The sequence below is a fragment of the Rhynchophorus ferrugineus genome, unplaced genomic scaffold (genome assembly GCF_030347505.1).
Source record: "Rhynchophorus ferrugineus isolate W39M unplaced genomic scaffold, kcgeb_rfMv2 rfM4, whole genome shotgun sequence".
NCBI lineage: Eukaryota > Metazoa > Arthropoda > Insecta > Coleoptera > Curculionidae > Rhynchophorus > Rhynchophorus ferrugineus.
This window is the reverse complement of record NW_027472583.1, coordinates 33,597,493-33,623,152: the sequence shown is the minus strand read 5'-3', so window position 1 is coordinate 33,623,152 and position 25,660 is coordinate 33,597,493. Positions and strand designations below refer to the sequence as shown.

The following is a 25,660-nucleotide window of genomic DNA, read 5'->3' as shown; positions in this document are numbered from 1 at the left end:
ACATTATGTTTTGTAAATAAATATCAACAGCACCCAGTTTAACAGTATTTTATACTGATACTTTGATACATTTTCACCTATGGATATCGCTGATCAAAAATACGCATAAAACCCTAGTAGAACAAGCGTTTATTAAAATAAAATTGGTATTGTAGGAAATTTGAGTTTAAATAATATACTTTTTGCAACATAACGCATAACCTACCATGTTAATGGAAAGTTAATGTTCTATCAACTTAATAAGTGATAATAATGGTTTCAAAAGTCTATTAAAAATAGCAGAGAACTTACTATTCAAATTACACTATAGGATTTTTAATAGGGGCGGGTCGTTATTTTAATGAGATGAAGAAAGCAGTGAATGAGGTATTAACGAAATTATGGTATGGTATCATATATAATAACATGTCAACCGTAGATTCTCCTTGTAGTGCAAATTTCAGGTTCAATGACTCTGTTGTTCCATACATCTGGTTGACTTTGAGGCATGGCCTGTATCGCTACGTAACGAACGAAGAACTGCGTGATAATTTTGAAATTAAATGGATCAATAAAGTTCTCCAAGATTCCGTCGTAAAACTTGAAATAAGTTTATTAGAGCACAGCAACTTGGAAGCATATTTATTCTTATTTATTTTCTATTATATTATCTTTATTTATTTATTCTTTCGTCATCTTCACCAATAATCAACCAGAGTCAAATATTTGGAATTAACACCAATTTTTTTATTACTCCTCGTGATTCCACAATCTGCCCTATTGGCAATAAGTATTTCTTATTATATTTACATGGCATGTAGAAAATCACTTCATTAAGCAATCTTCTGTATAAAATATTGTCTTAATTAATTAGTCTTATTCTAAAGTCTACATATGTCCAGTAATCAGATCAGGTGTTGTTAAACGTTTTAGTCTACGCACTTCACTATCACGTCGCATATTTAGCTGATTAACGAGTACATTGGGATGTACTGACATTCTTTCGAAGTACTTCACACAAACACGTTGAATTATACTCGTTATAGGTTCTAAAGGAATATCGCGTTGTAGCACTTTATTTGAAATATAGTACGGAGCATCAACAATGACACGCCTTATTTTGGAAATGTTGAATGATGGATATATTAGATTTGCTAGCGGTACCCCATAGTTGGATTCCATATGACCAAATGGGCTTGAGTATAGACTCATACAGCAATACCTTGTTATCTAATGATAGCTTGTATTTGAGCCCGATGAGCCAATACATTTGATACAATTTTTTATTACAATTTTGATACAAGTCCAAGTTGTTTCCGTTTACAGTGTATGTGCTTCTTCCAGGTTACGCGTCGATCTAAGTGCATACCAAGATATTTAACATGCTCTGCTTGGGGAGTTGACGATGATTGATATTCACTGGTGGACATGTTCTTCTATGCAGGGTAAACGTTACATGCGTGGATTTTGTTTCATTGGCTTTAATGCGCCATGTCTTCAACCATAATTGTATTTGCTCCAGGTGGGTTTATAGGTTTATTGATGCTGCGACTGGATCTTCATGGAATGCTAAGATTGCTGTGTCGTCTGTGTATCTTGCCACAGTAGTTATTTTTGTGGTGGGCAGATCGGCCGTATACAGAAGATACAGCACCGGACCCAGTACACTACCTTGCGGAACTCCTGAATATATGCCATTTAATTCGATATGTTCATCGCCTTGATTTACAATAAAATGTTTATCAGTGAGATACGATTTTAGTAAATGATAGTCCGGATGAGGGAGAAGTTTCTTTAGTTTAACCTGCAAGCCCGTATGCCATACTTTGTCAAAAGCCTGAGATATATCTAGAAAAGCAGCCGAACAATATCATTTGGCATTTAGGTCAGTGTTTACTTTGTTTACAAGTCTGTGCACTTGTTCTATAGTCCCATGCTTATTGCGAAACCCAAACTGATGTTCTGGAAACCAATTAAATAAAGATAATTTTGTCTGTATAAAATTGAATTGAATGTTTTTTTAATCTATTTATAACACTTATTATTCGTGATTAATAATGTCAAATGTCACACTTTTATGCAGCAATTGTTATGACAGTTCTTCAATCAATTTAATTTTTTCAACAATTAGTTAACATTAATTTTAACACATCTTTCTAAAATATGATTCAAGGCAAAACTCAACTGACATGAACAGATAAAAGAATATACCCTTTAAAAAGCAATCATTTGATTCGCACAGCTAAATAATTTTTTTTCTTGTCAGTAGTTGTAAAATGATCTAGAAACTCCTGAGCTTGAAACTTCTCAAAAATTTATGAATCATATTAACATTTTAAAGAATAACATATGAAATAAACGCCAAACTAAAACAAAGAAAGAAACAAACGAAAAACGAGATAAGTTGAAGAATTTTTTTAAAAAATTAATCTCATATTTATGAGATATGCTTATGTGTAATTAGTGTTAATTCAAATATGAAACAAAACGTATTTCATCAAAATTATATACGGAGTTTATGATATGTTAATCCAAAATTCCTATTTATTTAACATCCGAAATTCTTAACACTACTTAGTCTGTTTGTTTCTAGTGTATTTTGTTCGAAATAGAACCGTTCTTCTCTAAACTGTCACTTTTATGTTTAATAAATTAAGAGATTTAGTCTTAGCGTTCGACGCCAAACGTCTATTTTCGTAGGAAAATATATTTAAATTCCTCATCTCTTTTGTCACCTTAGCGACGAATTGTAACTGAAATTCCGGAAAAACAGCTGCATTTCCCCTTAAAATTCTCCCCACCACTGTACGTTCATCATAGACCACGCCTACGAAGCAACCGACGATTGGCAGTCATCCGGAGCCATAACGCCTCATACTATTGGTCGAACGCGACGCCCTCTGTTCCAATAATCATCCACCTTCGCCCTAGTAATAACGACCGGTTTTTCAACACCTTTACCGGTTAGATCCCCGGGGGGTGGGGATAGATCGATTGAACGGAACGATCGAAGTTAATGGACCGTTTAGGAAGGTGCTAAGTATTATCAGAGTTTAAACAGGCCTATATAAGAGGCTTAAATGCTATCAAGAGAAAAGCGGGGGTGGTGGCAGTGGGGGCAGGTGTGGGGAATGCGTGTAGTTCAGGGGAAACAGGGGATTAGGGCTTTAAATACCACATGAAGGTTCGTTTTTTTAATGTTTAGGCGGGTTGTCTGTCGTATTTATTTCTTTTTGTATTCTAAGATTTAAACAAAACGTCAGTACAAAAAATATAACTTATATGGATTTGTTGGAATTTGTATTTTAATGAATCTCTAAATCCCTATTTCTGAACCATTTCTATAACATATTTAAATAATGAATAGATGCCTTAGTAACAGTTTTTAAAAAGGAGTGTAATATCCTAGAAGGAAAACCATCTTAGTCACACCAATAACAAACAGAGGTTCCCATGACGAGTTGAATTCGATTGAAAAATTCTTTTTCATCAAACATCAAAGAACTTATTTTTAAGGCTATATTTGTTTTTTCTTTTTTTATCTAAAATTTATAATAATATGTTGTTATGGCGTTATTTTTGGAGCATTTAAAGTAAATATTTTTTTTATTACTCTTATTAATACCAAAATCTGTCCCAATGGCAATAAGTATTTGTTATATTTAGGCATATAGAAAATCGCTTCATTAAGTAATCTCCTGTATAAAATACTATTTTAATTAATTAGTCTTATTCTAAAAAATATTCTAAAGTCTATATATGTCCAATAATCAAATTGCATAGTGTTAGACGTTTTAGTCTACGCACTTCATTGTCACTTCGCATATTTAGCTGATTAGCGTGTACATTGGGATGCACTGACACTCTTTCGAAGTACTTTACGCAAATACGTTGAATTACACTGCTTATTGGTTCTAGAGGAATATCATGTTTTATCACTTCATTTGAAACATAGTACGGAGCATCGACAATGGCAGGCAACACTTTATTTTGGAGCCGTTGTATGATGGAAATATTAGACATGCTAGTGGTTCCTCATAGATGGATTCCATATGACCAAATAGGCTTGATTTTAGATTTATACAATAATATCTTGATATCTAATGATAACTTGGATTGGCCCCGATAAGCCAATACATCTGGTAGGAAGGTTGAAATAAAATTAATTATTTTCCAAGCGATTTTAGGGTAAATGATGTGACTCGGTGAACGGAGGTAAAACGAAATGAAACAGTGGTGTTCACATTTTGTGACCGTTATTTATTGCCTATATAAAAAAATGTGAAAAATACAATTAGATAAAACGGATGGCAGCGGTGTTACCTGGAGACGAGGCTTGGGCAGTCGATGGTGGCACGTCTAAACCAAACGATAGTTGAGCACTGATTGAATCGAAATACCCTTCAATAACATCCCAGATAAACGTCTCGGGGTTGCCGCCAACTATTCGTTAACGTGTTCTAGTTGGCGCTGCTGGCACCCCGCCCGTGTTCAACATCTGGGATCATAGTTCTGCGTATTTTGTAGACCGTTAATCCACGATGTAAAATTCGACATGCCTCAAGGTCGCTACAAGATTTTGCCCTAGCGCAGAGACGGTTTTTAAAAGTAAACCTCTTGTGATGCCCTACATCAAGCTTCCGAACAGGAAGGTTTATGCATCTCAGACTAACCAGGTGATTATAGAATCAAATGTGGAAGATCACTCCTAATTGTAATTTTGATAGTAAGTCTTTCTTTAAAATCTGCATTGATAATTGAATTGAAATACTCTTAACCATTCGAAAAGTAAAATATGGCCAGAAGTTAACTATTAGAATCAGCATTTACTCAGTTCATATTAGAATAATCAAAAATAATTAGAAGTAGTTACAAATATATATATTCTTTAATTACTAAAGTAAATTGAAAGGTTTGAAATCTGAAAATTATAACATTGAACCATCTTCATGGCTATAACATCTGTTTTTCCGCAGATGCGTTTGAAACAGACGAATCTGTGCATTCAACTTCATGCTAATAAGAACCAGATATTATAACACTAACAACACTAAGAACAAAGTGTACATATATTAATATTACAAGCAAAAATTAACATAAAAAAAACGACAAAAGGAACCTATTTTACTTCATTTGTGTGCGAGTTATCTATCTGTAAACTTTTTTCATTTATTGACAAGAGAATGTACAAAACCAAATTTAACGAACATTATTATTCAGATACTATCAAGTGTATCAATACAGTTTTGATTATTTTTCTTGAGGCCTTGAGGCATGTCGAATTTTACATCGTGAAATAACGGTCAACAAAGTACCCAGATATATAATCCCAGATGTTGAATACGGGCGGGGTGCCAGCAGCGCCAACTAGAACACGATAACGAATAGCTAGCGGCAACCCCGATACGTTTATCTGGGATGTTATTGAAGGGTATTTCGATTCATTCAGTAACCGACCATCGTTTGGTTTAGACGTGCCACCGTCGACTATCCGAGCCTCGTCCCCAGGTAACACCGCTGCCAACCGTTTTATCTATTTTGTATTTTTTACATTTTTTTATATTGCCAATAAATAACGGTCACATAATGTAAACACCACTGTTTCATTTCGTTTTACCTCCATTCACCGAGCCATATCAATTTACCCCAAATATTTATTCAAAGTAATGGCTCTTTGATTTTATTCATCTTGTCCATCTTTCAGACAATTCATGGATGCCATCCCAAAGAAACTATTTGTCCTTTGTGTAAATCCATTCATCGAGACATTTTCTAAATGTTGATATTCGGGCGGGGTAAAGTCTAGAGAGTACGGCGGGTGCGATAATATGTTCCATCCAAGTGCTTTCAACACTTGCTTGGCCGTTTTGCTTTATGAGGTTTTTTTGGTTTTGCCTCACAGTGTCTTCGGACCCATTCTGGAAGTTTTTCGATCAATGTATGGTTCAAATTAATCATTTGCTGTCGGTAGAAATCACTATTAACTGTTTCGCGAGGTTTCAACAGTTCGTAATACACCACGCCACTCTGGTTACACTAAACACAGAGCATTGTCTTGCAACCAAAACGATTTGGACTTAGAGTCAATTGGCCGGCTTCGCCAAGTGATAATCATGATTTTTTAAGCTTAGCAAATGATTTTTTAGGCTCGAAACTTTTTTAACAGAGGTATAAATCTATGACGGTGTTATTTTCGCAAAATATAATATGTGTTAGCTTTGAAGCTTGATGTCAATAGAATAAAATAGCATATAAGTCTAATAATAACATTGTACACTTAAGCCCAGCGACATCTGTTAGAAAATCTGATAATGACTTTCCGGTACACCTGGATGGTGACCTTTTTTAAAAGGATTAATTGTGTGTAATGTCCTGTGTAAAGGCAATATAATAAGAAAAAAGCAATATAATAATAATTAAGTGGTGCTTGTGCCGATAATAAATAAATCAATAAATACTATTGCAAACAGCAAAAACGAAAAATGTTTCATGGCTACGTATAATATGGATAGTGTCCAATAAATTATCTATAAGAAATATATAAAAAGTAAAAGGAGGTTTTGTATTCAAAATTGTAAGACGTATTAACTATATTCAGTAAATTCAATTATTATATATATTTTGAACAAATGATTTTTAATGCTTGAAGAGTTAATGAGTTTTTAATTTAACCGATCAATTGAAAAGTGGCTTGACACATAGATGGCGCTACTAGAATTAAATCCATATGTTTTTTAGTTAGGTCCAACCCTCAAAAGATGCGTGTATAAATTTGACAGCTGTCGGATCATTAGTTTGTGAATTATAGCATTTTGAGTGAAGCAACTTTTGTTATTGTGAAAAAATGGATAAAAAGGAATTTCGCGTGTTGATAAAATATTGCTTTTTGAAGGGCAAAAATTCAGTTTAAACAAAAATTTGGCTTGATGTCGAGTAGACTGCACACGATGAACCCGCTCCAAAACGTGGGAAAATACAACAGTCGGCTGGCAAGGTTATGGCGTCTGCATTTTGGGATGCTCATGGAATAATTTTCATTGACTACCTTATAAAAAAAGGAAGGACCATGGACAGCGACTATTACATAACGTTATTGGACCCTTTGAAGCACGAAATCGCCGAAAAACGACCACATTTGAAGAAAAAGAATGTGTTGCATCGCCAAGACAATGCACCGTGTCTCAAGTCAGTGAAAACGATAACAAAAATGCATGAATTGGGCTTCGAATTACTTCCTCATCCACTGTATTCTCCAGATCTCGCCCCCAGCGACTATTTCCTGTTCTCAGATCTTAAAAAAAGGAGGCCTATTTTGATGCAAAGGACAAATCGTACTACAAAAATGATATCGAAAAGTTGAAGAGTTGCTATAATCAGTGTATCATCGTTGAAGGGAATTATGTTGATCAAAAAAAAAATTATTTTGCCAAAAAAATATGTTTTACTATGGTAGGCCGGGGGCTTTTCAATTGACCTGTTATAATATTTCTCTATATTTTATTTTAAAAATATTTTATACAAATATGTAATTATATTTTTTAATTTCCCGCCGTAATATAAATATTTTTTAAATCTCCTTGTGTAGTAAAAAACAGCTTAGGCCAGGCGCAAAATGGGACGCAGCATGTGTCACGACGACATTTTGTGGATTTAAAGAACGATAGCTACCGCGAAATATTGCTTCGTAGCTTGCCGTGACGCAGTTTTGACTAACGTGTGGCGGAAAGCAATGTTCTTGTCGCAGATTTTCGGCTGAAGTCACGGTGAGTGTTTAAAAATGGATGAAGAATTAATCGAAACTGTACTAATTCGACAAGTTTTATACGATACAAGTCATGTAGACTACAAGAGAGTTACCTTATACTAGCCATCTGGGAGATAAATATTACCATTTCATATTCGAATTCGTCTTTCGAATCAGATTCTGAACTAAATTCCAGTTCAGTCACTATTAGTGCAATATCAATTGCAATTCTAAAAAAGCCTACTACTGTGTACAGCTCTACTGCGAAGCGAAAACTGCAATCGTATTTGCGCGGTTTCGGCATCTGGCAGTTTTATACTTGCCGTGACCCTCACTGCATCAGTAATATATTAAAAATCATCGTGGTCCGGAGATTCGGCTACTTTCGGAACTATTCGTATATTCGTCGGCGCAATCTACCCGCTGCAAGCCAAAATGCTAAAAGTTAAGGATGCCAAATTTACAGCTAGGCTATTTGCTTTATTAATGTATTTTATTTTAGAAAAATAATATATTTAAGAAGACTTTTTGACATACTTTTATATTTTGTTTAAAAAAAAGTAGATACGTTTTTTTAGTATCTAGTACAATATATAGTCTTGCCCTTAGATCTGGCAACACTGCATAGTTGCATACTGCAAGCCAAGCATTTCTCAAAAGAAATGGCGATGTACCGTATTGCTTTGATTAAACGTTGGGCATTTATTTAACTAACTATTAAAGCCTTTCATATGGCGTTTTTAAAGTTATATTGTGACGTTTCTTTTTACTTAAAATGAAGGCATTTTAATTTAACATTTCAGCATTTTAACAGGATTACAAATATGGAGAGTCAAAGGTAGGTTTAGTTTCTGTTGTTACAAATAGGATAAATTAATTAAATGACTTAAATTTTGCAGTGGAAGTAAATTAATATGTCAAGTTTGTAATATGACATACTTAGTAGCAAGAGATATTTCACCATGAGCTTGCTGCACAACTAAAGCTGATAACAAGAAGAATCATCTGCCTTCTCTATGCCTCCAATTTAATGATTTTAGTATCCATACATACTGAATTTCAGCAGCATCTTTGTCGGATCCATAATATAGATGTTAAACAATCTAATCTATATTTTAAGAATTTGTGAGGCTTTAAAAGTTGGAAGGATTGTACTTCCTACAGCTGTATGATTTGTTGATAAAGAAAAGTAATTTGCCATCAAAGAGAGAAGCAGAAATAAGAGAAAATAGTTGAAAGGTGTATATATATATATATATATATATATATATATATATATATATATATATATATATATATATATATATACTAAAATAAAACACAAAATATTATCAACATTGAGTTTTTAGGTACTTGAGTCTTTGATTTCATTATTGTATTGTAATTAATTAGTAATTAGTGTGATAAAGGCCTGTATCTACAAGAAAGTTGTTATAAAATTTTATTTATATATAATACATTTGTAGTATTGTATATTCAAATATGTGGTAATTTAGTAAATTGTTTATGGCATAGTTAAGGTTCATTGTTTTCTATTATCTAATTTATAATTTAAAATAATATATTTATAATATAAAAATTTAGTATTATGCTGTATTTTTCTTTTTACCTCCTCTAAAATGTTTCGTAAATTAATGTCATGTTCTTACTATTTTGTTTAAAGGCCATTTTACTGTATGTACATATGGTATGGTATATATAGCTTAATATAAAACTTATGAACATTACCCTTTATTTTAATAACTAATACGGAGTATATTTTACGCCTCGAAGACTAATACTATGCCGATATCAGAAGTTTGGTTATAGATAAGATACAGCTCTACTCATGACGTCCCAAGCAACACTGAGATATTTAAATATTTCTAACACTGGGGATGCGCGCGCCAGCACTGTGTAGTCAATTTACCGGACCACGATGATTTTTAATGTATAATCACAGCGTCACCTCACGAAGATGTGCCCCATTTGGCGTCTGGCCGTAACATAAGCACGTTACTCTTCAAAGATATTCCTTCGTTCAAACTTATACACTTATTTTCGTATTGTTTGGTGTTAATTGTCTATTTAATACTAAATAATAAATAATTACATTACCTTAACAAATTTTTGTAAAAATAAATTTAACTCTTGTAAACAATAACGCGTGACTGAAATATTTCAAACTAGTTTAGAATAAATGCACATGAGCAGTTTTGGCCAACGATCCTTTTACTGTCGTCTCATATTGCCTTATCTATAGTTACAAAATACATTAGTTGCCAGAAAGTATTACAACAGATGAGAAGCAAATAATTCAATATCTTTAAATTCATACCTTAGAGGCAAATTACAAAAAACATGAAATAATGCCTGGGTGTAACAACAGTACAGCAGCAGTACTAGCAAAGAAGATGTTTATTTCTAAACCAACTAAAAAACTAAACCAAGGTTTAAAATTTTCATCACAACCGTATGTAAAATGTATATATTAATTTTTAGTACTATATTTTATAATCATTTTACACCAAACAGGGTCTTATCTGAATTTAACCTACTGTTTAAGTGTACAATACACAGTAGTATATTATTATAGAAGTATAGAAACTGTGATGCTACTGTCACTATTAAAAACCACGAAACGTATGCTGGACATTCAAACAAGGTATGTATTTTACAATAAGACCACTTGAATAAAGAAATGCGAAGTCCTCGAAGTCGAAACATATTATTCACATAAATAGAATTTCCTTTTGTCTTTGAGATAAGCATCCGATAATTTAAAATAAAATATAATTGTTATGGTTAATTTAAAGAAAACAAAAAGACAAACGTAATGGGGCATTCCTTATATTATTATTATTTCTTACGTATTCATATATATATATATATATATATATATATATATATATATATATATATATATATATATATATATATATATATATATATATATATATATATATATATGATTTCCACTAAAATTAAAGAAATGAAAATAGTTGTACTTCATAACGATTTTATTTGAAGTGATATATATAGTCTCTGATGGTATCAAAATCGCCATATAACTATTTAGAAAAATAGAATATCATATTTTCTAAAATAACCATTCACAGTTTATCGACATTCCACTGTTTCACAACTTAAACTATAAACGAGTATACAACAAATAACCAATTAATACTCAATCGATTATATAATAAAAAAGGCATAGATCAAATAAATTAAAAAATTCGGTCGAATCGAATTTCTATCACTAATAACGAAGAAAGGGAAGATTTGACATTCACATAACCGCATCTCGAATTTTACCTCTTTGTAACTGTTCACTGATCCGCCCCTAATCACTCCTACTTAACCAATAGGAAACCGTGTACATTAGCGATGAATTTGTCGAAATTGTCTCTGAATTTCAATTTAGATAGCCTCTCGCAATTTAGGGAGATGTTCTGGGTGAGATTATTGAAAGCAGCTGCCAGTCTCTCGGCCGTCATCGGATCGCCCTGTATTCGGATTAGTTCTTGCACCAGATTCTGGTACTCCTCTTGGAAACAACAAATCAGGGTGAAGATGGTTGTAGACGCACCGCTGATCATGTCTGAGTTGATTTGGTGAGACAATGTCAGGTCAATGAGCAATCTCAAGAAGGGTTTAAGAGTCAACGCGAACGTAGTGTCCAGAGATTGGTGCCTGAAGATGTATGAGGCCATTCCTGAAAAAGACGGTTTTTATTAACCTAAGCAAGTTTCTCTCGTTTAGTGTTTTAGTTTTCTGGCTGAGGTATAATCAAAAAAAAATGCCCAACAATATTCCCACATAGTTCATCTTTTTTTCATATGAAATTCAAAAATATTATATACAACTGGGATTATTTTACGGACTCAATATAACAAACCTTGAATGAAATCTAAACAAGCCTGTACAATATCCGTCCCAAATTTAGTTAAACCCAATTCGATGCTCTTCAATAATGTGGTTAACAACTCCTGAGGCAGATTGGCGATTTTCTCCGGGTAAATATCGTTGATGAGCACGAGCAGGCGATAAAACTGAGCGCAGAGATTTGGGAATTTTAACAACTCGAAAGTCATCAAGGGCATGATAAAATTGAGGCCGAAAAGAGAGACATCCGACGCAGTCACCTGAAAAATTAGATTTGGTTATCATATGGTTGTGGTCGTTGGAATTAGTTACCGTTATTTCCTCCTCGTGCGAAATAGCGCATAAATCGATACAGTCTTTTGATAAAATAAATGTCAGTAAATCCAATACCAAAGCAAGATCTTGACAGCTGCTTTCTTCGACGAATGTTTCTGTAGAGAGTCGGTTGGCATTGCATTTTGCATAAGCTTGGACAGTCGCCAAAGAACTTTCATACAATCTGAAATAAAATTGTTTTAGTTTTTGTTTATACATGCTGTGATTCCCAACATACTTTTTGCTATCTAGTGGTTGCAAGTAACACAACATGTACTTGGCACATTGGCCGAACAGTTCTAAAATTAATTGTACAATTACTTGATAGTCTTTATAGACAGTCAAAAATACATGGAGTTCTGCTAAAATTGGTGCCAGGAAACTAAATAATATTCCTACAGAAAAAATTTGGGCTCCTACAAAATATTAATTTACATTACTGAAATGTTTGATCGAAGTGAAAAAGAAGAGAGAAAGACAGAAAATTATGACACAATGAATAAAAATACCATACCTCTAGCAACACCTATAAGAGACTCTAACAAGTCTATCACCAGTTTCTGTACCTTATCATCATGGCATACTGAGGTAAAATTTTGAAGTTCAGTTAGACTCTTAAATTTCACCTTAAGTGGATTCAAAACTGTCTCATAATAAGTATTACTCTCCTGAGGGTTTGATAAACAAGCACCTACAAAATCATATTGGAAGTATTCATTTTTAAATCATTTTAAATAAAACGAGTTTCTTACCAGCTAATATAAATCCTTTATATAATCCTCTTAATATATTTGGAGGTAATGTTCCTGGCTGTACTTGCTCAGTAAGATTTAACAGTTTTGCCATTGCTTCCATCTTGATAATATAAACTGATCTGTAAAATAGCAAATTATCGGTACCTAACTGAATATATACCTTGAGTTAATTTACTTTTGTTTGGTGCAGACTATGTCACTGAATAACTTCACGGTATCTTTCAGAAGAACTGATTCTGATTGAAAACTATATAAATTCACAGCTATTTTATTCAAGATAAAACAAACAACTAATCTGGCACATTCTGTGTCCTTGCCTAGACAACTCAACAATACAGGACTCATCTGTAAAAATATATGATAATGTTTACTTATAAATGAATAATACTGACAAAATAATCAATTACTTCATTATAAAATGTCTCTACAGGGAGTAAATAACTCAAACACCATCGGTTTAAGAACCACATTAATGTGGAACCCACTTCAGGACTCAGGAAATGTCCCAGTTTCATTGATATAGCTGCATCTTCTATGGAGCATAATCTCAAAATATTATAAACGATTCTGATGACATGATCACATTGATCTATATTATCTGGTAATCCAGCCTACAAACAAAATCACTTTGTGTTGGAATTAAACATAATGAATTAAGTTAGCAACCTTTGTTTCAGTTGATAGAATTGTTTTTACGCTAACGTCAATATTAGTTGCACCATTGTTGACTTGATTGGTGGAATACTGCATTACTTCCGAAGGAATCATGGGAATTTCTCCATCACTCTCCATACACAATACATGTCCAGAAATCAAAATAGTCCAATGCATGTCTTCAAATATAGTGTCCAGTTGAGATGCTTCATTAATGTTCATTGCCCGATGTTGCATCATTTGAAGATGATTCAAAAATGCATCGATTCGAGATTCCAAAATTCTATACGAGCGTTACAAATTAGACCTACCGTTAATATATAAAAATATTAAAATTCTCACTTGTATAATACAGGAAGGGAATGATTTAAAATACCCCGACCAAACATCCCTATGGTTTGCAATTGCTCCTTATATCTATTTCGATCGTTGTCCTCTATATCCTCATCAACCTGATTCTCGCCTAAATATAACAAATTAAATCAGTTCTTGTTTGTATATCAAAGTAACCTACCTCCACTATCTGGCGCTCTAGTACCGTCTGGTGGTGCTAAATGGCACTGAACGTATTTATTAAATATACGCATAGTACACGACTGCTGATTCTCGTCTAAGGAGCTTGAAAATTCCTGTAAAATTGTTGTCCAAGCTTCCAACATTTTATCGAAAGCATCAGAATAAAAGTAATCTGATTCTGGATCCTAAAAATAATTTTGAATATTAGTATTTTCTTTTTTTGTTAATCTCCTCATGTACTTACAGATTCTTCATGCACTGCACCTTCACAGAAGTGACAAGTAAGCCGAGTGAATTCATCAAGTAAAGTGTCTTGAATCGGTTGAGGCAGTTTGGAGAAATCATGTATGTAAAAAATAACTAATTTTCTAACTATGTGTGATATTCCTAATGATTCTTTATTTCTTATTGTAACACTGTGAGGGTGGAAATAATTATTTTATGATTTTTTAAAATAAAAATTGCTTACCTCGATACAAGTTTGAAGAAAGTAACCAAATATGTATGCAAATATTTTAGTCTGGCTTCTTCATCACTTACAATACCACCACTTAAGCTAGCTAGTTGAACCAGACAATTTAAGGCATGATGTGCTAGCTCATCAGTATCTCTAACCTATTCAACATACAAAAATTAGTTAATTGATATTCAATAATTGAGTAAAATATTTACCTTCCAATATATTTGAAACATTAGTGGTATTAACTCCGGACTAAAAATTATTTCGGCCCAAGAACTACTAAGCTTTAGGGCTGGTGCTTGATCAGATTCATATACTGACTCATAAATACCTATAAGTCTTTTAGGCAGTGAGAAAACAAGTTAAGAAAAATATTTCATTAATGTTGTTCAACAATATACTAAAAATTATAGCATCCATAACATTGTAACAAAAAGGATATAAATTGGTGAAACATAGCCCCAGGTGAGTACTCTTTCTGTTATTTGCAACAAGTGTCTTGTAAGCTGACTCATTATATCATTGTAAGGAGGATCATTTTTGACAACCTCTGATAACAGGTACACACAAAATTTAAATATTCTCTTTAAATCTGTGGCCTCAAATTGCTTTTTTGCTTTAAAATGCACCTCCCAAGGCAAACCTACATCAGTAGATTTCACTGTATTTGCATATTCTTGCATCAAATTTGCTATAATATTGCAACCTAAAATTTTCTGAAATAGATAGTTTGTAGAATAGTGAGTACCTATTTGAATATAGAAATTTACTTTGTCTGGTTCAGCATTTACAATAAGGTTTTCCACTTCTTGTAAAATAGTGCCCCTCTCTTTACCCATGTCATCTATACTAGCTCTTTTAACCATAATTGCAATTACTTGTAAAATTTTGTCTCTGACAAAATGTGGCACATTGTGTGTTGTTATGTATTGCATTAAATACTGCCTTAAAGAGGTCCTAAAATTGAATTAACAATTCACATTCATAAAATTACTAATAATATATATGCAAACCTATCTGTGTCAAGTAGAAAACTCCACTCTCTGATAATTGCTTCCTTAAGTACTTCAGCAGCTTCAAACATTACATACTGATCATGGCATTTCTCTAAAATTTCCCTACATAAGCCGTAAGGAGATTTACTTTTTCTAAAATTAAGAAAAATGCTCTCTGCAGCATGTCTTTGTTCGTTAGAGACAATGTTTGGAGGGGCCTATAAATAAATGCAATGTTTACTTTATCCATCTAATAGATTAGTTCAAATAATACCATTATAATTTGGGCTGCAGTCTCCAACTCTTCAATTGCGTTTTCGGACATTGCTGACGAATAATTAGATTACATTGAGCGAAAGAAATGTACTTGTAAAATAATATTTGATACCCTCTTTTCTGAATTTCTATTTATAGGTTATAAATCTTTTGAGTTAGTTTGTGATATCGAAATTCTAAATATTTCGAATTGGCTCTCAAATATTTATTATTATTAATAGAATATTTTTGAGTACTACAAAAAAAACAATAATGTTATTTCATTTATGCACCTTATCTAATGAGTTTAAGAAATGTTATATTTTTAAGTAATAATTATTAGAAAACATTTTTTGTTGGAATTTCGACAAAGTTTGACATTAGCATGTTACAGAGTAGACAATTTTGACATATTGCTAAAATGGTGGTTTTTGTTTATCTGTTATGTATTATTGGAAATTATTTTTCAATTTAAATTGTTATTTAATATGTTTTATAACAGTAACCGCAATATTAGGGGATTATTTAGTATTAAGGCAAAGTAATGCTGCTGCCAAAGCTTTATTTGATAACGCCACTCATGCTATAATTGGGAGCCTGTGCTGGACATTGTTTTATATTAACTCTAATAAAATTGGTGTATCTGCTAAGTATATAATATTCGAAATAGCTATATGTGCGTTAATCGCATCTATGATAGATTTAGATCATTTTATTGCTGCCAAATCCTTTAGTTTAAAAGTAAGTACTCTTAACTATTATACTACTTTCATTATTAAAGACAATTTTTAGGATGCTACTCGTTTAAAAAATAGACCATTTTTACATTGTACTACATTACCCTTAGTAGTATTTATGATTTTAGCAGTTATAAGTTATAGTTTACAATGGAACAGTTTGAAAAGATTCGCTCTACTTTTACTAACTGCATTTATATCTCATCATATAAGAGATGCTACTAGAAGAGGTTTGTGGCTTTATCCATTTGGCAGTACTGCGCCAATTCCTTATGCATTTTATATAACATTAACATGTTTAGTTCCTTTTGTGTTCTTAAGTTTAGAGAGGTTAATGGTTATTCAGAATAATGACAATCATAATAATTTACTTGAGGTTTTATAAAGAGCAATTTTTAAGTTATATCACTGAAAATATTGATTTAATAAATATAGAAAGTATAGAAACAACATTGTAGTTTTATAGAACCACTATATTAATGGATATAAGCAAAAACAAAATATCACAGGTGTCACACTATTAAATAAATGTTAAAGTTAACAAGATAAAATTATGGACAAACAAAATACCAATATCCAAAATTAATTTAAATTACAACAAATCATAGTTTTACATGTTTGTTTAATAACAATAACCAGATAAAATATAAAAAACAGTAAAAAATTGCATGGTTCCTTAAAAATCAATTTGTGGGCATGGGATCTCTAACTACAAAAATATACAAAATATACATAGTATGGGATAATACAATATTTCCTCATTCTAGAAGCAGGCGCACTGCAACATTAACACTTTTTCTGAAAAATTCCTCTATCAACATCATTGTTTAAAAAAAGACACTCATTCTTTCGCAAACATAATGTCTTTCCAATTCGTTCAGTCTAAGTTTACAGAAACTCATCATTGTATCTTGCGTGCTATTTCTGCCATCAACATTGTTATCACAAAAAAGTACAACAGCAAAACAAATTTCTGTTTGTGGAAATCGAAAAATCTTAAGTACACTTTTCTGCTCAACACCGTTCAGAACTGATCAAATAAATAAATGCAATACAGACACGTCCTTCTTTAGACCGTAGTTTTTCAACGCCTTCTAGATAAATTGACCCTTACAGGGGTTTTTCCATAGTTATTTCTCTAAAATTATAAGAACACATTAGCGCTATTATTGAATTTAACAACTAGAAAGATTAATTTTAAATATATTACTAAATAGTTCAAACGATTCCAAAAGTTGACTAAAAGTGTATATAATACACAACAATGAATAATGATAAAAGACCTTTTAGGTAAATTTGGAAATAATGTTAATTCAGACGAACGACAAAATTATGTGTGTACTTTGAGCTCGATTTTTCATCGATAACATTGGTAGGGTGCTCGCTTAACAACTATTTAGTTTGAATCAAAGACATTCGACTACATTTATCTAGTTGTTGGTAATTCCATCCTAAGATAAACGAGATGCGCGTAAAATAAATTAGACGGATTTCCTTGTATGGCAAAACTTATTTGGCTTCACTTAATCTAGAGGGTGATGGTTTGAATAATATAACGTGCACTAAAAATGTCTTATGCAGTTAACAGTTATTATTTTTGAATTTTTTATGTTACTATCGTCCTAAAAAATCGACTATCGCAATACTGATTTGGTTTTGTAATCTATGGGTTTAAAATTAGGGTAGTTAGCTCGGGAACTCTCCTCGTTTGATTACACCGCCATTGATGGGAGTTGTTAATTGTCAATAATACCCTACGCTAACTAGAGTTAATGATGTTGCCTCTGGTTGGATCCGATTTTCTTTGGACGTCCCCGGGTTTGGAAATGAGGAGAGTGGACAGAGCTTCAAGTGACTGCCTCACCTGTAGAAGTAAAGATATAAAAATGACCTGAATTGACGTTAAAATTATATGTACCTTTGCAATTTGATCTAGGTTGTTGTCTAAGAAATTATTGACTGCAGTGGCAGATTTGGAATGCAGTTGACTCTGCCAGTGCAGTATGTCACTATATATGTCTTCGGAAGCCGTCTTCAAAGAAGCATCTTGTAGTGTGAAGGAATATCTAAAACATATTAATAATCAATATTATTGTTTCCGCGTTATATAATTCAGTGCATTAGCGTAGTGTGTTTAGTAATACGACTCACCTGTTTTGGATTTTGTTTATTCGATACAGCAAAACCGCTGCTGATAGAAAGAGTAAGATGAGAAGAAGGGTAGTTGCCACCAGGATAAGGCTCTGTCTTGGTAGTTTCCTAAACTCTGTTATGGCATCTTTCAGTGTTCGAACGAAACCTTTGGATCCTTTTCTTTCCAATAAAATGCCTGTCAAATTCAGATAATTTCAATTAATCACGTGAGGACTCTTCACGTTGAACTTACCGTCAGGCTGGCTTCGAACACTTTCTTTTCTCATGGTGGCAAAAGTAGGCGTTGACAATATGTCGGAACCGGATGGTACTTTCTCCAGAGTTGGTGATTCTCGCCCGCTTTCTGCCGACTCCGACGAGTCCTGATCTGGTTCCTGTGACAGGGAAGGTTAGATCAAGGTATCAGATTGTATCAACTATACTTACTGTAACGTCCGGTTCTGGAATAGCTTCCTCCAATTTAGCTTTTTCCCACACTGTTTTCATATAGGCCAAAGTGTTATCCCTGGACATTAGACTTCCAAAGATATGTTTGTCCTCTCCGGTCGCAATCCCAACAGCATTCGGTATTATTTTAGCAGTTTTTTCCTTTGTGATTTCTTCCACACTGAGCACGGGTATTAAGAGCTAAAACCATCAACATCAGACTCACTGCATCTTCAAACTTTATTACCCTATTACCTTAGTTACGTATCCGAAGACATTAGAATAGAAGGCAAAGTAGTTTTTGGTGATGTACAGGTGCCCTTGAAGCAAAATATCGCCGATTAGAGCACATGAATAGTGATTGAGCACTTTCTCGTCTTCCTCGACGTTGGGGAAGTGCCGCAGAAACTTTTTCTGGCGTGCCTTGGACGTAGTCCTGACCTTGGGATCTTTGGTAACCTTGGGACTGGGCGGTTCGGTCAGATGCCCTTGAGCTGTCATCGTGGGAGTGCTAGTGCTTAGGTGTTTTAAATTGATTCTGCAAGAAAGGAGCCGGAATGATAATTATAACAGCCGAAACGATATACTTATATGTAAACATGAATGAAGTGTTTTGTTGAAACATTTTAAAGATAACCCCAAAAATGTTTTAAAAATAACCGTTCGATATTAATAACAAATATTAAGACTTTGCACGTGTCTTTTAAGAAGTTTATTTAATAAAAATACTACCCAGTCCTTTAATTCAATTTTGATTAAATGGTACGCCTTGATTATGATGTTCAGATTTGTTCCTTTTTCTTAATATTTTGCTATTATATATATATATATATATATATATATATATATATATATATATATATATATATATATATATATATATATATATATATATATATATATATATATATATATATATTTACTTTAAGCTACAGTTAAAACATTTTATATTTTTTAGAGGTTTTGCATTTCCTTTGAATAAAAAGGGGTTAATGTTTTCATTAATGATATAATTCTATCTTTCATTATCAATGATACAATTTAAATATTTTTAAATAATGATAATGATAAACACATTTTTACTATAATAAAATCATCAGTCTACTTGATTCTGAGAGACTAATTTAATATATCAAATAATCTAAGGTTTATTTTATCTGATTATTATTAAAAAATATTTAAAATAAGGAGGAATAGAATTAGTTACAAGTACTTGTGAGTATATTTAGATATATCAATAATTTCTGTTGAAACCATAAATATATATATATATATATATATATATATATATATATATATATATATATATATATATATATATATATATATATATATATATATATATATATATATATATATATATATATATATATATATATATTTGAAAATTAAAACTATTTAGTAGATGTATTATATTTGTAATATTATCAGCTTTTAGGCTAATTTTGCGAATTATTTATATTTTATGGATGCGGTTATAATTAAAAAAGAGACGAGAAATTCACGTTGTAGAGTGCTGGTTCTCAGTCTGTTTTAAGTTGTGTTCAAAAATCGTTTAAGACTGTGTTCTGTGAAATTGTTTTGCATGTAAGTACAGAAATCTTTTCCGCTTAATAATAGAAATTTTTTGAAACTTGTCAAAGCCAAAGTGTTTTGTTTTGGAACTACCTCACCTGTCATATATTTCAATAGTTAAGTTTTCCGAAAATGTGTTACATTTTTTAAATATTACAAATGATAATTTCTTTAAAACGTATTGTCTTGTTCCACAAGGTAAGGTTAAATTCAATTCAAAGGTTTCAATGTACCGATACTTTTTATAAAATAACAAATGAAATACTTTTACAATCGTCAAAGTCATTGTCATTACCGTTGCCTTTGTCTTCGAGCCATAACCTGTCTTGTAGGGATTTAGAGTAATATTTCTTTTTAGTCTTCGAGTTATTTAGTTTACCTTGTATGTAATAGTTTATTATGGCGTATAGTAATTTTTATATTTAAGTTTTTGAATCACGCTCACCTATCGAAGGAATCATTGCTGCCGATACTGGATGTGTCGTACTCGTCGGACATCGTCTGGGAAATTGATAACTGACTGGAATATCGCGAAGAGCTTCTTCCTAAACGAGCGACTATGGTACGCGAGAAACTCTTGGTCATTATAGACTATTCAATTCGATTTTTCACGCGAAAAATTGAAAGAATATGCTCAGCTGACTGTACCGCGTTGTTCCTTTCACAAGCATCGATCGGTTCCGTACTGTTATTCACACATAGACTCCCATCGCCTTTTTACTACGATAATGCCGGTTATCTTATCGGCAAAACGCAATTAGAACACATATTCAGTGGTTATTACGAAGCGATGTCAAAGATCGCGTGTATTCATAGATATGTAGGATGATTTTATTGAAAATTACATTTTCTTTTACTACGCATTATGAAATAACTGAGGGGGTCCTATTTTGGTTGTTCGGTTGGTGTAGCCATTCTCTTGTTTTTTTAGTTTCAATGCAATTGGGCATCATTTGTTTTTCCTTTGTTTTAATGATAATGATATATTTTTAATTAATTTATTAATGATATTGGAGCCCATTAATTTAAAAATATATAATATATTGTTGATCCTTTTCTTTTAAATATATGTTTTGTTGTTATTACATTTGATATTTAGTTTCAAATGTACACCTCTACAAATACGACTTTCCATTTTTTCGAGTATAGATATTTGAGTCTCGATATTTGAGTTGTGTTTTATAACCTTTTACTTTTAGTTTATAAAATATATTCTTAGCATAGCTAAGTTAGTTAACTAAGTTAAAAATATCCGAATTTATTCCAATAAAACGTTATTTGAGGAAAGTTTTATAGTACCATTTCATTTAAACAAAAGGAATACTGGAGGTACAGCTTATTTTCAAATATTTATTTAGACTTTTCAACAACAACTTTTAAGATAGACGAAATGGGTGCATCGATCTGGACAAGTGGTAATCAGAGGGTCCTATGTCTGGTGAATACGCTGGGTGCGGCAGAACTTCCCATTCAAGCTGCAACAGTGTGTCCTTTACTGATGTTGAAACGGTTCAAAATTGCATTTTCAGTCAATTTATGTGGTAGCCACTCTCTTTTTTATCTTTCTCATCGTTTAGAAACGCCTGGAAATGGTTGGTTCTTTTATTACCAAGCTCTCTTTGAAGTTCTTTAAGAGTTTGAGCTGGGTTTTAAGTCTTGCCAGAAAGTCTTGCAATTCATTGTCTTTGAACATTTTAGTCCCTTATGTCGCTGCTAGTCGTTGACATCAAAATCATCGTTTTGAAATAATTGAAATCAAACCAGACAATTTGGATATGACGGAATAGCATCACCATCAAGTTTCTAAAAGTGTTTGATGAACTTCGGCAGCAGGCTTTTTTCAATCAAACAATAAAGGTAATGAATGTCAAAAATGCAATTGAGAGCATTCCATGATCATTTATATGCTGAATAGCTCAATGATATTAAACGGCAGTCTGTTATTTTATGCAGAGAAATGTCAAAAACGTCTCATATAAAAATTAGGTTAGGTTGTTTCATAGATGTTTACGTTAACACTTATTTACGTATTTTCACCAACAGATGTTGTTGAAAGCCTTTCCTGAATAAACTTAGTAGTTAGTATGACAGAAAAAACACTTTTATTAGAATTGAACAACTTTTTATTTTATTGCATTATTATAAATCAATATTTTTCATATTTTCCTAAAATATTAATTTTTTATGAAACATACCTTTGAAAACACCAAGACTTAATTTTATATATTACTTATAAAATAATGTAATCAAAGTCCGTAAATTGTCTGAAATTTGAATTAAATATATTGCATCGATTTCTCACAATAAAGCTTTAAATTAAAACAAATCCTTTAAAACTAATTTATAGACCTGTATATTACACCTGATTTTCGATAAAATTACTATAGATTTAATATTAATAACTGAGTGATGTTTAATTAGTAAAGTTTATGTCATTAGTTTTATTTATATTCAATACTAATATGCCATGCCATATAATAAATTATATTATAACCAAACCAAACCAAAGGTGATATCCATTTTTCGTACAAACATTGTCTCAGGAAAACGTGTATGTAGATTATGTAAAGTCACTGTGATATTCCCTATTCGATTACTGATAAAAAATACTAGTAATTTCGTAGTATCGTGATTCGGCTGTTATATAACTTCGTTTTTCTATTCACGTAATGTTTCGTGTAATATTAAATTAATACATAAAAAATGACATCATCTATATTTTCCCTGTTTCATTTGCTTATCAAAGAACTGTCAAATTGTCATTTTAAAGAATAAGAATTGAACTATATTGCCGTAGTACGTCACTCATAGATGGCGTTGCTAATTGTTAATTTACAATTTTCATTAAAGGAACTGACATTAATGGCAGATACGAATTCCCACGATTAGACTTTTTTGATACTTTTTTTTATTACGAACTACCATGTTAATTAAAAGAAGATAAATATACTGAATATAAGAAATACAAGCAGGGTAGTCTCAACACAGCGTCCTAGGGCCTATCCTCTATCTGATTTATAGTAGTGACATACCAAAACCAACCAAAACTCGAGGAAATTACTATAGTTACACTTGCGGATGATACAGCACTGTCAGCAGTGGGCAAAAACCAAGAAGCGTCCATAAAGAAACTACAGGCAGATAAATGCACATAAGAAAATTAAATAAGCTAAATTCTGTTCCTATTAATATTATTAACAAGAAACTAAACCCACCGGTTTTGAAAATGAATAGTGTTACGATATGTAAATAGTGCTAAATATTTAGGCATGCCATTAAAATGGAAGGAGCATGTCAAAAATAAACTAGCCGAACTAAAAGTAAAATATAAACAGTTATATTGGCTCCTTGGAAGAAAATCCAAAATACCTATTCACAATAAGATACTGATCTACAATTAGGTGTACAAGCCAATATGTGTATACGGCCTATATAGAGCTATGTGGCTGTATCAAGTATTCCAGAACTAAATATTGCGTAACGCATTGGGCGCACCTTGGTATGTACGCAATGAATATTTGCATCGTGACCTGAACATTCCAAGTCAAGGAAAAAATTAAAAGGTTCGCTGGCAAACAGAAAGTCAGGCTACACCTCCATGATAACCCAGAGGCGCTGCAGCTGCTGCGTGGACGATACTCTGTTCGCAGACTAAAGATAACTAAACAATGGGAACTTATGTGAAGTGCGGAGTGAAGGGGTGTAAGGTATGAGAACGGAACTATATATTGTCGCTGGATAGACTATGGTGTGTAAATTGTACTAATGGTTACCAGTTAATGAATGGTTGGTCTAGTAGACCTGTTGTAATAATAGATAAATTAAAAAAATCAATCAAAAATTAATTAAACACCGTTAAGTTTTATTATTTTTTGCTAATGATGACCGATAATATATTGTAAATACGATATTCATCGTAACGTGATTAGTATATATACAGATGTTCAATTTTCAGGTAAATACTATTTTAATCTAACGATAGGAGAGATAATAATCACTGATATTTGACAAGTGTAGGATTTGTAGGCCAGGTGTTTAAATAAAAACGAAAAATACCCACAATGTTACAGTTCGATAAATAAGTACGACACGATAAGTCGAGAGGAGAACTAAAAATTCGACGTCATTTTAATACCTCACCTGCATAATTGAAACACAAAGTTAATTTCGCATCCTGAGACCTATTTAAAATTTCAAGCTGATAAAATAAAAACAAAACCTCATTTGAATGCAAAACCTGAAAGCAAAAATTATTTCACCAATCTTCTTATTCGCCATATTTAGCTACCATTGATTTATTAATCTTTTTTTTCTTCAAATGAAGAATTAATAACTGCCTTTCGAAACCCTTCTGGAAAATGATTACAGTGATGAAAAAAATATAGTTGTTCGAGAATCTTTAGCTACAATACCAAAGTCTTATGATCTAGAGGACAACTTCTTGCACTGAAAAACCAATCAAGATGTTCAGTAAAAAAATCCCTTCTTCGTTTGCTATTGTTGGCCTATATGACCTACGGAATATAGTTATGCGAGAAATAATATCAATATAATACAAGTATTGCAATTGCTTACATCGATACCTTCAGATTCCAACTATCATGGAGGTAATTAAGTGATTCACAACAAGAGATGAGGACTCCACTTCCATGTAAACACCGAAGTGCTGCCACTTGAACAAGGACGCAGACTCAAGAGAACCAAACGGTGTGATCTTGTGTAATTGTGTAATGAAGTGCACTAAATGGTAAAAATTCGGAAAAATGCTACTAAGGGCCACTGGGTATTCCTAGATAAATATTTAGTTTTAAGTCACTATGGAAACAACTTGTAAGTTACTCGGCAAAAACTAGTAATAATATATTAATAGATTTTAAAGAATCTTGAACATATTTTTGAGCATCCCCCCTCTTTCACACATACAAGGTACCTCGTGGGCGCCAAAGCTCCATCCAACATCAACAAGGAGCTGGTCGGCTAATAGCTCAGGCCTCAATAAGAAGTTAGATGATCAGCTAAGAAATCATTCATTTCAAAGAACAGAACAGCCTTGATTTTCTAAGAATTACAATGCTATTCTATGCTGATAGGTGAAATTTTCACCATGTCAATCACTACAAACCTATAGTTAAAGTAACAAAATATCATAGACCTTATCTTATAGAGGAAATTAGAATATTCTGTTAGACGAAATGAAGCTATATTAGTAATAAACTACTTTATTGTATTGT

The 25,660-nt window shown here is 32.3% G+C and overlaps 2 protein-coding genes across 9 annotated transcripts in view; both read right to left on the bottom strand.

The window, feature by feature from the left end:
• Positions 1 to 10,704: 10,704 nt before the first annotated feature.
• Positions 10,705 to 15,734, bottom strand: LOC143196710 (exportin-4). Its single transcript, XM_076404623.1, has 18 exons — positions 15,557 to 15,734; positions 15,301 to 15,500; positions 15,058 to 15,244; positions 14,730 to 15,003; positions 14,500 to 14,636; positions 14,297 to 14,442; positions 14,072 to 14,243; positions 13,826 to 14,012; positions 13,654 to 13,774; positions 13,324 to 13,594; positions 13,065 to 13,268; positions 12,833 to 13,002; positions 12,655 to 12,776; positions 12,417 to 12,593; positions 12,141 to 12,318; positions 11,900 to 12,086; positions 11,601 to 11,847; positions 10,705 to 11,417 (listed from the first exon to the last, which is right to left on the bottom strand). Exons 1-18 carry the CDS (start codon positions 15,605 to 15,607, stop codon positions 11,056 to 11,058), a joined length of 3,393 nt encoding a protein of 1,130 aa, XP_076260738.1. The 5' UTR covers positions 15,608 to 15,734; the 3' UTR covers positions 10,705 to 11,055.
• Positions 15,735 to 16,729: 995 nt separating this feature from the next.
• Positions 16,730 to 25,660, bottom strand: part of LOC143196712 (uncharacterized) — a 168,526-nt gene continuing 159,595 nt past the window's right edge. For all 8 annotated transcript variants that reach the window (XM_076404628.1, XM_076404631.1, XM_076404633.1 and 5 more), the window contains 6 exons: positions 19,110 to 19,392; positions 18,855 to 19,055; positions 18,661 to 18,802; positions 18,426 to 18,603; positions 18,193 to 18,340; positions 16,730 to 18,138 (listed from right to left, as the gene is read on the bottom strand). In XM_076404628.1, coding sequence (XP_076260743.1) covers positions 18,034 to 18,138; positions 18,193 to 18,340; positions 18,426 to 18,603; positions 18,661 to 18,802; positions 18,855 to 19,055; positions 19,110 to 19,392 — 1,057 coding nt within the window. In that variant the 3' untranslated portion in view covers positions 16,730 to 18,033. The remainder of the gene's footprint in view (positions 18,139 to 18,192; positions 18,341 to 18,425; positions 18,604 to 18,660; positions 18,803 to 18,854; positions 19,056 to 19,109; positions 19,393 to 25,660) is intronic.